General features: G+C 45.9%; 1 protein-coding gene across 1 annotated transcript in view; it reads right to left on the bottom strand.

Moving 5' to 3' along the window:
• The window catches only part of ACBD6 (acyl-CoA binding domain containing 6), a 63356-nt gene that overhangs the window by 17027 nt on the left and 33458 nt on the right, over positions 1-12871 (bottom strand). The window contains exon 6 of the mRNA XM_065744721.1: positions 12202-12291. Within this exon, the coding sequence (XP_065600793.1) occupies positions 12202-12291 (90 nt within the window). The remainder of the gene's footprint in view (positions 1-12201; positions 12292-12871) is intronic.

Raw genomic sequence — 12871 nt, 5'->3', positions numbered from 1 at the left:
TGTGATTCTAAAAGGCTGCTTTTACAATGATACCTGGACATCGTCTGAAAAACATGGTGGTGGGTCTTTGTATGCTACTCGGTGATGCAGGGGATGCTGCTGCAGGAGCTAACAAGCAGTCACATCAAATATGATGGGTTGCAGCTGGCGAGCCAAGCTGGGCAATTCCCCAGCTGGGGAATATCGCAAAGGCACGCTCTGTTTAGGAGCACAAACTCAGATGTTGAAGTGGACGATGACCCCCCCCTGGAGAGCAGCTGGGCACAAGGCAGAGAGCAGCATCCCTGAAGAGAGGCAGGGCCACCACGAGTGCCACTGTCGGCTCAGATGTAGGAATAATCCTGCAGCCTGTTAAATCACCCTGTCCCACGAGGACACATTTTCTGCACGGGGTACAGCTGTGATACATTCCTATGCAAATGAATCAATTTTCTCTTTTCCTCTATGAAAAGTCCCCCATTTTTTCCCCATCACCGGATTTATCTCCCAGTGGACTCGATAAAAACCAACACTGGACCAAGGGAGGGATGCATTCAGCCCGGAGATACGTGTAGATAAAAGTCCCATTGATTTCAGAAGGGAACTCACACGTTTACCCTTCATCAGAAGCCCTTGGTAATGACACCTTACCAGCTTTAAAGCCCTCACTGTAAGAGGACCCTGCCATGACTCAGTGTCACTGTTGGCACCGCCTGGGGAAGCGCTGAGCCAAGAATGCCATTTTTCTGCTGATCTTTTTCCCCCTCTCTTACTTCCATTCTCTCAACCCTTCCCACTGCCCTACCTGTCGCACTGCATTTGGTGCCAAGAGGAACTCTTTGGGATAAGGACAGTGCTTGCTCTCGCCTGATGCCTCGACTGGCACTGCTGTAACAAGGAGCTCAGGGCAAAACCAACCTATCGACGTGCCTGTCTGTGTTTCTCATAGTTTCTCTGTGATTTTGAGTAGTTTTTCTTAGGTGAATTCAGAGAGCTGATCCATATTAATACATACACGGGCACAAGGGAGCCACATGAGCTGACTGAGACAAAAAAAGAGAAAGAAGATGATGTCACACGGGTCAAAATGAATGCTTCCCACATCCACTCTACTTCACATCATCTTTAGTTTTAGACTCTAACAGATACACATTCATAAACCACAACGTAAAGACTGATGACCCCGAGCTGCTGTGGTTTAGCAAGTTGTATCTTACCAGCCGATGAGTGCAGCTGACCACATCCATGCTGAACTTTTCCATTCAAGGAGAAAAATTAACGAGCAGAAGCCACCACAGCTCCCAGACTTTTCAGCTGCTGTGAAACATTCAGATCTAAATGCCTCCATGCTCGGCATTAACCTCCTTGCTGTGCAATTAGGGCTGGAGGTGCGGGTGCCCACGATCACCTCCTGTTGTTCAACAACAACGGGCTCGGTTATCAAGCTATGAAAAATCGATCACCTGCAATTGCTGAGCCCTAACTTCACACGGCTCTTGTGAGTCTGACCACTGGAATTTAAAGAGCAATGCTCAATTTCACACTGCTTCAGAAGGCAAATTGCCATGTAATCGGTGAGCATCGCTCGGAAATATCCTGACAGCATCATGGGGAATAGGGCAACACACAGAAGGCAACGGGACAACTCCTGCAGACCTGGTGTCAGCCTCAGATCTCATCTGAGTGCGGCTGTGATTAAAACTTGAGTTCAGAAAGAAAAGAAGAAAGCAGCAGCAGCAGCTGAAATTTCCTGCAGGCAGGTAACCCTGCCCCTGGCTGAGTCTGGCTGGCACCTAGCGAGCCTCTTCTGCAGCCTATTGCTTTCTGAAATGCTTCTCGGTGTTGCAGAAAGCCAGCCACTCACAGCTCGCTCCTTTCTGTTTTCCTTTCTGTTCATTAATCACTACCTTGTTTTCAGTGCCCAGCTGAAAGGGTGACATTTCTCACTGAGCACCAAGTCAGGGCAGGGAAACAGCTCGACAAATGGGGCTTTCCTCCTCTCTGTGTACACACAGCCACCTACAGCCCCAGCTCCATCCCCGTGCCAGCCCTTCCCTGGCGGTCTGCATGCCAGCCAGGGCTGCTGGGGACACATGCATGCTGTCAACCAGACCTCCGAAACCAGCCTGGGTAACAATAACCTTTAGCACCATTCCCATTCCTTCCCCTTTCTTTCCAAATATACTGCTGGGTGTACAATAAAAAAAAAAAAAAAAAGGGAATACTGCAAAAGGCAAAAAAAAAAAAAAACCCAATAAAATAAAAATCAATTCAAATAAATTTGCAAAGCGTTCCGTTAGAGCATCTCACTTAGAGCAGCCACTTCTCAGTTTAGGGCGAGTAATTGCAGTATGATCACAGCACTTACACCACGCACGGAGGAGGTGACAACATTTTTAGGGGTATTTATTGGAAGCGTACTAAATTTGAGACTGTACCCCGCAAATTAATTTTCAAGGGTGGCAAAAGTCAGCTGGCCAGGGTTGTTATTGCTAATAGCTAGAAAAGAGCCACTTAATCACTTTGCATTTTTATTTGTAGAAGATAAAGAAACATTTCTCTCCCTAATAGTTTCATGCTCGTTTCATCTCATTTCATCTGGACTGCGGGATCTGTTTAATTTCATTCGATCCGTTTTCTCAGGGTCTTAGAACTACCATATTTTTATAATCTCGTTATATCCGTGAGATAAAAAACCATTATTTGCCCCATCATTTCCCAAATGGGAAAACAAGATGGAAAGAAATCGAGTGACTTGTTCAAGGTCACGCAGGATTCTGTAGCGAAAGCAGAGAATTAGAAACCTGAACTCAATTCTTAATGCAGCCATCAAGGGAACTTCCTCACCAAAGCAATGGGGGGGGGGGTTTCTGCAGACTGGGACAGCCAGCACTGCATTTTGTTTGATAACATACACGCCTCCAAACGGATGGATCCTGATAATTGTCCAAATGCAAAAAATATAAGCCCAGCAATTTTTCTCCCAGATAAATAAATCGAGCCTGCCTCTACCACCAGCTGCCAGAGGGCTGCAGCTCAGCAAAAGCCCTCCAAGTACTTCGGTTGCTGGTTTGGAACATTTCAAACAGCAGGTCTGCATTACGGGTGCGTTTCTATGCTGAGAAAAAAGAATTGTAATATTCATACTTTGAATTTTTGCTTCAAAACCTTATCAGAGCTATGATTCCAGTTACAGGGAAATACCCATTTCAAAGTTCTGTGTGCTCAGCACTTGCACGGCACAACCAACTGCTCATTGCGAAGGCATGCATGTATTTCTCTGTTGGTTTCTATACCAGCGTGAAAGGTGCAACATAAATTACTCAAAAAACCAGACTAGGGAAGTGGAGATGAAGCCATCTTCTGGTTTTTGGCAAGCCAGGTATTAACAGGTGCTCTAGCCCTACCCAGCATTAACAGGGAGGAGGGATCACAGCACGTAGGCACTGGCTGCGCCCGAGCTGCACTTTCCATCTCACTTCCAAGCCGTGCTGAAGTACATTGGCAGAACAACATCCATCAGAGATGTACCGACTGCTGACCACAGCAATATTTGTCCTCTACAAAGAGGATATGAGCAGAATAGTTGGATCTGCATAAATATTGCATTAATAACAAACGGACTGGGTGAAGATAGCATTTTAATACTGAACACCAGCTGAAGTACCTACCTGCCTCACAGTTCAGAGAAGATTCTGAGGCTGATGAGCATTGCGGTGCCCACGAACAGGGCAGAGCAGCCACAGTGCCACAGGTCACAGGTGAGGGCCATGCTGGTACCCCTGGGATCAGGCCGTGGTCAGTGCTCACAGTCACCCCGCAGAGCCGTGGGTAGGGAGGGGGACCCAGTCGTCACCAGCACATACAGACCATACACAAAGGGGACATCTTGCAGCTCAGATGAGGGAGGAACAGGCGAGTCCCCATTTCTGCTGGCTTCTCTAACACGACAGATCCACTTTGGTGCTTATTTACACTTCCCTCTTCCAACTTTCCCCTCTGCTCTTCCGTAAACACGCTATAAATACAGGCTTGGCGTACAGCTCAGCTCGCCCATCCTAAAGGTCTTTCTCTGGACAAGCTGTGATTTAGCTCCAGGTTCCTGTAAGCCCGAGCAACTTCATCCAACCTCCGTCAGCACTAATGCGACACGTGCCCTTGTGCCGCTTCCGAGAGAGCCGCACCTGGAGGAACCGAATCCAAGTTTCAGCACGACTCACGTGGGCTCCTTCATGGGCTCCCTTCTGCCCCTTATGGGTTCCTCAGGGTTTTGGAGAAACGCTGACAAAAGTCAACCCTACCCTGTACATGCCACAGGACGCTGCCCTTAACAAGACCAAGACCTCTGACCAGTGTCAGATAATCCGTCACTATAAGCTCCTTGTATCCAAGCCAGATATTTATTGCTATTGATCTGCCTGGTCCCAGCGAAAGACTTTTGTTCTCCCAACCCGGGACTTTGACCTCAATTAAGTTATGAATTTCAATCCGATAGACTGCTCCACTTACCCTGCTGCTCTCCCTGACTGGATTAATTAGAATTAGCTAGGCTAGGAGTCACCCCGAGCGCCTCATGGATCATGTTATTTTAATAATAAATAAAGAGACGGCAGCGGCATACAAGGAAGGATTCTGAAAGATTGCTCATCCGAAAGCATCACTCAGAACCTGCCAATACTAATTTCTCTGAGTTTGATTACCTCATTTACTTCTTTTTATTTCTATTCATTAATTGAGTTTTATCCCCCATTACTTCAGCTCCCCAAATGTGCCCTTCCTATAAAGGAACCAGACACGCGCTTCGCCGTTCCAAAGTTTTATTGCGGCAGCTCATCAAAAGTATAGTTAGCAGGAATGGAATAGTCATTAAGCATTTAATAATCTAATAGTGCTGAGAAAATATATATATAATAGGGGAAGGGACGAGGGAACCACTGAGCTCTCTTCCTACAGATAGTTAATTGGCAGGTGGACAAATCCAGGCGCCTTCAAGAAGGTAACATCTAGCACTGCAGAAAACACATCTATCAACTCGAATATTTTCTGACAGCACAAGAATGCCTTTGGAATGAGACTAAAACGGGTTGAATATCAAAGAAATTTGATTGGCAAGGGGAAGTTTTTGAACTAGTGAGTCGAGGCCTGATAGCTACATTATCCTTATTACTTCTCTTTCTGTATAAAAGCAATTACATACTTGAAGATGTCGGGTTGCCCAGGACTGTACTGAAATGGATTGTCTCAGCCAGTCATGTCACAGACATACTACGGAGTTATTGACCCAGAAATGAACACTTATTTGTCACGCTCATTTTAATGTTTAATTGGCTGGAACAGGAGAAACAGATTTAGATGATGGAAGTTTACCAATTTCTCAAGCGCTGGAACTCAGCCTGCAGATAGCCAGGTCCTGACCTGAGAACAAATGCAGCAGAAAGCTTCAAAGCACCTTCCAGCTTCACCTGCGTTCAGGCCTTCATTTTGTGAGAAACCTTTCTTAGGACAGGGAGATCAACTCCAGCCAAGCTGAGCTGATTACAAGGGTAAAGGCTGAATAGGAATAAAAGGCGAATGCACACAATTGCTGGTGGTCATTCCAAGGGATTTGTGCAATTTGTCTGTGGTACCACCAGCTCTGTATTAACAAAGGAGGCACTAAAACAAAGACAAGGAGTGAGAAAGTGCCATTATATTGCTTTGTGAAATGTCACACTGCACTTACAGCCGGGGCACAGAGAAGAGCTACATCTGAAAGAAAACATGGATGAGTTGGTGGTTGGACTAGATGATCTTAGTGGCCTATTCAAATCTTCATGATTCTATGGAAGGACTAGAAACAATTCAAGGAGGTACAAAGTTACTGCACAGCTTCCAAGCGGGATACAATTAAACGAGTAATTTACAATTAAACTTCTCAGCGTGAAAAAAGTGATCAAAAGGGCTCAAGGAGGCCCGATAAAGTCAACAGTGGGACAGAAAAGCCAAGTGTGGAAACAATGACCGCTTCTCACGACACTGGAATGATGGACATCACATGAAATGGTTGTGGCAAGTGCAAATCAAATGCATGGCTAAACCACAGAACCACTCCAGCATAGAAGGTTGGGATCCAAATAGGTAAGAGAGAAATTTACCAAAGAAAAACCCAGGAGCACAGAGAAAATAGAAGCGGAGCAGGAGCCTCCAAGCCACAGATTTCAGGTAAATATATTAAAAAAATCACTTACTCTCATCCTGTTTGGTCCCCTCATTGTTCACCATTCCTGCTGCTGGAGAGACACGCTACTATGCTAGAAAGAATCCTGCACTGACAGCTATCATCATGGGTGCAGAAAATAAACACAGAAGTTCAGAGATCACAACCTCCTAAATGAGCTTTGACACGTCGAGGGCTGTTTTGCCACTTACAGCCCATGAAGCCAAGCAACAGGCATGAATCAGTGAAAAAAATCTTACTTAAAATCTTTAATGACGACATCAAAGAATTACTGTCCCAGCATTCAAAGTGCTGGATTAAAGTCGTTCTTATTTAAAAAAACTATTGCATCAAAGCCTGCAAATTCAAGATGCCCAAATGATGAGCCAAGAATTAATTTTATTAACCAAACAGGAAGAGACTACTGACAACACCTGAGTACAAAATTCCTTTTGAGAAGCAACATCAGACTTCTGCACGTTGAAAAGACCTCAGGGAGAAGGTCACTGGTGGAATTTAGCTCCTTCAAAAGAGGGAAAGCTGAAAACAAATGCTCCAGGAACCACCTCTCCTGAGCAAAGAGTAGTTGGATGCTTGGCAAAGGTTGACCCTCCAGCACAGCCTGGGATATAGGAAATGAGGCAAGGCTACAGACCATTCCTACATGATGCACTCACCTGAAAAAACCAGCTTGGCTACCAGCAGTATCCTGTTTGTGCAGCTAACCAAACACCTTAATGACCGGCTAAAACATTTCCAACAATGCCTTCACAAATTACAGGTACTTTAACACGTGCTTATTTAAAGATGATCCTGGGACAAAGGGGCTTGGGACCATCCCACGTCCTCCCAGGGAAGCACTGGAGGTAAAGCTGATTCCTGCATCTGCAAAGACACAGACACACACTAAGGAATAAGATATCTCTTTCAGCTCTGCAACACAGTGCCACGCACACCCACCTCATGGCTAACTGCTGCTGGCTGTCCCTATGAGCACTCAGGGCTTGCAGCCATCACACATCAGTGTTGGCCCTGCTGAGTGCCTGCCCCTGTACAGGAACAGGGTGATGCCCACGTGCCACACAGCCTCACAGCAACTCACGGAAACGTGCTGCTGCCCCTGGATTTAATCAGTGCATTCTGATTACCCCGAGAGCAGCTTTCGATTTTGAGGGTAGAATAGTGGGGACTACTGCTAGCTCTTCAGGACTAGCTCTTGGATTTCACTTTTTCAAATGCTGGTTTTGCACGGTGAGGCTGAAAGGACTGTGTGGGTCCTGAAATGACCACTGGAACCACACAGAAGCACTCAGTTGTCTCAGCCTGCTTTGCAGGCAATGCTGCACACGCTGCCTGAGCAGAGGTGCCAACTGCTTTGCTGCACCAGCAGTGAAGCAATGATTCATATGTCTACGGGGAGCAGAAGAAACAAAGGCTGTACATGTCAAGCTGGAAGATGCGAAGAGACAACGCAACAAAAAATCAGCGTGCACAGGCAGAAGGAAACTTCTTCTTGTCCTTACAATACATAGCTTGTGCTGCTGAGACCTGAGGTGTCTTCAGAAGCTGAAGAGCAATCCAGGGATGAGTGTCCGCATCCCTCAGCATATATTTAGAGCCGCAAATATTTTGCAGATGCTTCTGCTGAAAGGGACTTTTCTCCCAGTAGGTAAAATCAGCATCTGCTGAGTGGTGACCATTTAACATTCAACCTGCTGCCAATCTACATTCCACAGAGAGACCCGCAGGAGAGACATGGAGCTGTGCCACTTCTAATAACTGTGTGACTGGCACCATGTCAATGCTTTAATGTAGAAAGCTACCCTCTGTCACTAAGCAGATCTTTCCTTTCTTTTGGCTAATGGATTTCACACCCATTGGCAACAATGTCAAGACTGAAGGGGTATAAGCCTGCAGTCTTCTGAGATCTCCTTGGCAAAGCCGACTACAGAAATACTGAGATAGGGACTGGGGGCTGTAAGGAAAGAAGGAAACTATTGTGGTTAATAATTCTGCTCTCATTACTCACTGCTTTGCCTTTCATCTTTGTTTAGTTTCTTCATCCGTTTGCCATTGCGCCTTCCCACTGCAGCAACAGTCAGGTCAGCAGAACCTGCAGTGCCTGCTCGCTGACAGCACAACTATGCCAAACCTCCACAGCAATCTGCAGCTCCAGGAGAGGGTCCTCATGCCTTCATCAGCCAAGCTTTCAGCATATTTAAAGGAAAACTTATACTGGGGACATAAAAGAGCGCACAGCTCAAGATATTTTCCTTTCCATTTCGATGAGGTTTAGAGAACGGTCCTAACAGCAGAGTATTTTGATGGCTGGCGTCTCAGCTACAGGTGTGTCTGCATGGATGGACTTGCAGCAAAGCCAGTGGGCTGCATGGGCACGTACACCTTCCACAGTCAGTGGAAAGCTGTGAAAGTGCAGCACGGGACCTGTCCCTCTTGATAAAGAACCACCAAGATGCCCGCACTGATTTCAACACCTCTCTCAGCTGCAGAGAAACAGGCAGGGGAGGGATAGATGCATGCTGGCATGAGCCCCATGCAGATGCTGAGGCAGTTCCCTTTTTTTTTTTGGCCGTGAAATCTGAATAAATACAGTTAAAAAGAAAACATACAGTGATACGCACACCTCTGGCTTCTTTTTACCTTACACACACAATCCTTAGAGAGTCAGGCAGGAAAACAAAAAGGCCATGCAAACAAAACCAAACCAACTGGCCACCAATCTTAGCAATCTTCAACACATCTGTAATTTCTACTTCATTTTTAGCTAATGGTGGAAATTAGTCTTTGGACAGTTGATAAAAATCAACCTGTCTCTGCTGGGTTAGTACCATGATCTGTGGCCCAGCAACTACCTCTAGTACAATTGATTTTCCTTTTTGGCAACCAATAGGCCAGTCAATAATAATGTTGTTTGAGAAGGATTGAGTCATGAGGGAGATGAACCCTCCCCTTCCATTTATTATGTTTGTATTGTCTCCATTTGAAAAGATATTTTTTTCCCAATGAGGACGTGAAGGTATTACAAGGGGACAGCTACTCCCCATCCTGGGCTCCAGGAGCTCTGTGACTCAGAAGCATGTTAGCATGCAGATGGAGAGCTGCTGTCTGCTGGGGTTTGTGGCAGGGGACTGAGAAAAAAGACAGGCTGAGGAAGCAGCCACACTCCTCGTGAGAGTCTTAAAGGAAACCAAATAGACTTCAGGCAGCTGTGCTGCCCGGTGTGAATTAGAAGACACAGATGCAACATCCACACAGGCACCAGAGAGCAACCAGCCCTCACTGCAGACAGCACGGGACACTCAGTGACTTTCAGTGAAATTACAGGTGAGCACGAATGAATACAACAAAATTCACACGGACTGGCAACAAACTTCCCAAGCTGCTGATTTCCAGCTTCGCTTCTCAAGTTTCCTTCCCAAGCCCCCGAGGGCCCATGGGTGACTGGAAAACTTACTGATAACAGGTGTGAAGTCTTCATACAGTGACCTGCGCCTTTACTGAGGTCAGCAAACAAAGAAACAGGTCAGTTATAACTTGGATCATCCCAAAGTAGCTAGATTAGAGTACTATTTTCCATATATAAATTACTTCCATAATGTTGGTAAGCTGATGACTTGAACTGCACGATGATGTGAAGGAGGGACAGCAAGGCTGGGACAAGCCTTGAGTTTACTGCTTTGGTGTTACAAGATACTACTTGCCATTCTTCCTCTCAGAGGACAGTTATTAGAGTACGATGCCCTTCATCCTTCTTAAAACAGCACAGGGAACACAGAGGATGCACAGCTGCAGGGCAGCACAAAGCTGGGGTACCATTCTGCACATCCTGCATTCAATGACTCCCCCCCCCCCCACACACACAAACCTCCTTTCCAAGGCCAGGGCAAACACTGCGGGAAAAACTATCATAACTGACACTCCAACAGGGGAAAAGGTTTTCCTTTGTTGCTTGACCTTCTGCAAGGAAAACTTATGCATGCCTTCATCTGTTTTAAAGCTAGAAATTGATATTACCATCATGCTGCCTGAGCCACTTCGTAACTGCTGTGTTATGAATATGCTCCCCCTTCCTTTTACCACTCAATTAAATGCCTACATTTTAAGCAAGCAGAGCTGCAGTCTCAGGAGCCTGTTTCCAGCCTGATCCCCAGCTCTGGATATTTCCAGCAGGGCTCCAAAACACCGCACCACCACCCACTTGGAAATGGCCTCTGGCTCTGAAGATTTAGGTAATTCAATTGCATAAACGCCCCTTTTCAACGAGAAGAGAAGCCTGTTGCCTTTCTGTATCCCTTTGCCCATGGCAATCGGTTACCACTTGTCAAATGTGCTATTAGAGCTAATTATGAACAATCAGAGAACTCAATGGCTGCAGTTTTTCAGTGACATTAATGAACCATCCTTTTGAAGCTGCAGTACCACCATTTAAAACAAAAAGCAGTGGCACTCCATCACTGCAGTCCAGGAGAGTGTGGTTATTCCCAGAACAGGAGCTGCTTGGAGCTATGCTATGAGAATGAGTGGTGCCAGGCAACCTCTCCTCCTGCTCCAAGCTGTCTGCTTAACAACAAAGAGTAATAGATCCAGATCCAGAGGCTGCAAGTGCTTCCACAAGACAAGCACCGCTACGGGTGAGCTAAAGTAAGGCAGTAAACAGTGAGCAAGGCACACCTACAGGCTTGAATAATAGCACCACTGCTTCAAGTCACCAGAGATCCCCTTACACTTAAAGCCACAGTTCTTTATAGCCCTCACATTAACTGACAGTGCATTTGGTAATGTGTAATAGCAGACACTGCAGTGTTTATGGCCGGTTAGGAAGCCAAAGTTTTCCCCTCTCCCTTTTTTCTTTAGGCTCCTCTTCAAAAACTCTTTCTGTCCCTTTCTCTGGATGTGAATTCTCAGAGGGTAAAAGTCAAAAATAATAATAATAATAAAAAAGAAATAAACACGAGGTCACAAAGTCTCAAAACGTTATTGCAACTTATACATGGCTGAGAATAAAAATGTGCCTGCCTTCCCTGGGAACACACCTACGTGCAAAGCAGGACCTTTATAAAAATTCTCCTTTATTACCTTGGTGGAAAAAAAAAATAAATCAAAGATTGATTTTTTTTTTTATGGCCATTATTAACCTTTTGTTACTGTCCAAAAATAAACTGGTTAGAAAACGTGCAATACATCAAGAAAAAAGAAGAGGGAGAATTTAACGGAAAATTAAAGTTTGAAGAAAACTAAGATGATTCTCCCTTCAGCCTTCTCTTCTAAAGAGTCACACTTTGCCTCCAAAGAAATGAGATAAATACCCAAAAAAGTGAATTCTCTGAACTCCGCTGCAGCACAGTGTTCCAAACTGCACCAGGAGGTGCTGTCAGGGTGAAGAGGATGGGCAGCTCCATTTCATTTAAAGGAAAGCTCTTCCCAAACACATCTGGCACATTGCTTTCTAGCTTTGCTGGAAGCTGGCTCTGGGTTGACAACAGGGCATGCCATGCTGAAGGTCCACTTAGCACAAATTCCTACAGCACCAGGGAAGGCTGATGAAGCCATCTCGCTGCTAAGAGCTAGCAAAGTTATCAAAAGGAGTGCATCCGTGTCCAAACTGGGCAGCAGAACAAAGCCTATAAAAGCCACGCTGGTAAAGAGCAGTCAATCAGTGTTTGACAGAAATATGTTGAACGATTATTTCCGAACACAATCACAATTACACAGGTCAGCCCTTCATTACAGCGAGCTGACAAAACTAGGAGCACTGAGTTGTGAGCATGGGGAGCTTCCAGCTTGCTGTCCAGAAGGAACTACTTGTTGAGCTGCTGCTGAACCAGGACAGCTCCAAGCCTGGTGTGCTGCACCATCCCCACACTGCTCCCCCTTCAGCTCAGACACTTTTGGGTGTCTGATTAATGCTGCAAAGGAACTTTTGGAAGAATTCAGCTGTATGAAACACTCGGTTAGGAGGCCACAAAACAGACAGCACACAAGTTCTGTTTTCATTCCTTTCTTACCTGGCTGTTAACGTCAGCAGCGTGCTGCAGCAGTACTGAAACGAGCTCCTTGTGTCCTCTGTCGCATGCCCAGTGGAGCAGAGCCCTGCCCTGCAACATCCAAGAGAAAAGTAACAAAACTAGTCAAAAAAAAAGCAGGGAGAACTGTAATTATGCTATGTATTACTAAGTACCAATAACAGAAATATGGTAATATCACTACAAAGCATCCCAGTGCTCCGGATCCAGACCTACAGAATAATGATGGCAATGGTGGAAGCGACGCAAGGATCAACTCTTCATTCAGTCAGCACCAAACTCCTAAGTCAGTAAGGACTTTGAGGGGGTAAAAAGCAGCAAAGCATAAAAAGCAAGAGCCACATTGTGATCTGTGGTCCTCTGTAGATTTGGGATTTTGACACCACTGACTTTTCTAGGAGGGAAGACTCGCACTGCAAGGAGGAGGCTTTCAGTGCTGCCACTTGCACTGCAGGTCCCCAGCAGCTTGTTCCTCAGGCAGATCTGAACCCCATCCTGCCTCTGCTGGGACACAAGGCTGACAGTGAGCAGGTAACACCTGCAGCCACCTCTCTGCCACCTGGATGCTGCTTCCGCACCTCCAGCCTCTCCCAGCCCTGCAGCCATCCATCTTCCCATCCTCTTCCTACAAACCCTGACTTCTCAAGCCTCT

Source organism: Cyrtonyx montezumae, unplaced genomic scaffold, assembly GCF_038088225.1.
Source record: "Cyrtonyx montezumae isolate F1298 unplaced genomic scaffold, pur_monq_1.0 scaffold_1, whole genome shotgun sequence".
In the NCBI taxonomy this organism is placed as follows: Eukaryota; Metazoa; Chordata; class Aves; order Galliformes; family Odontophoridae; genus Cyrtonyx; species Cyrtonyx montezumae.
The sequence above is the reverse complement of the archived record's forward strand: the minus strand, read 5'-3'. Positions and strand labels throughout refer to the sequence as shown.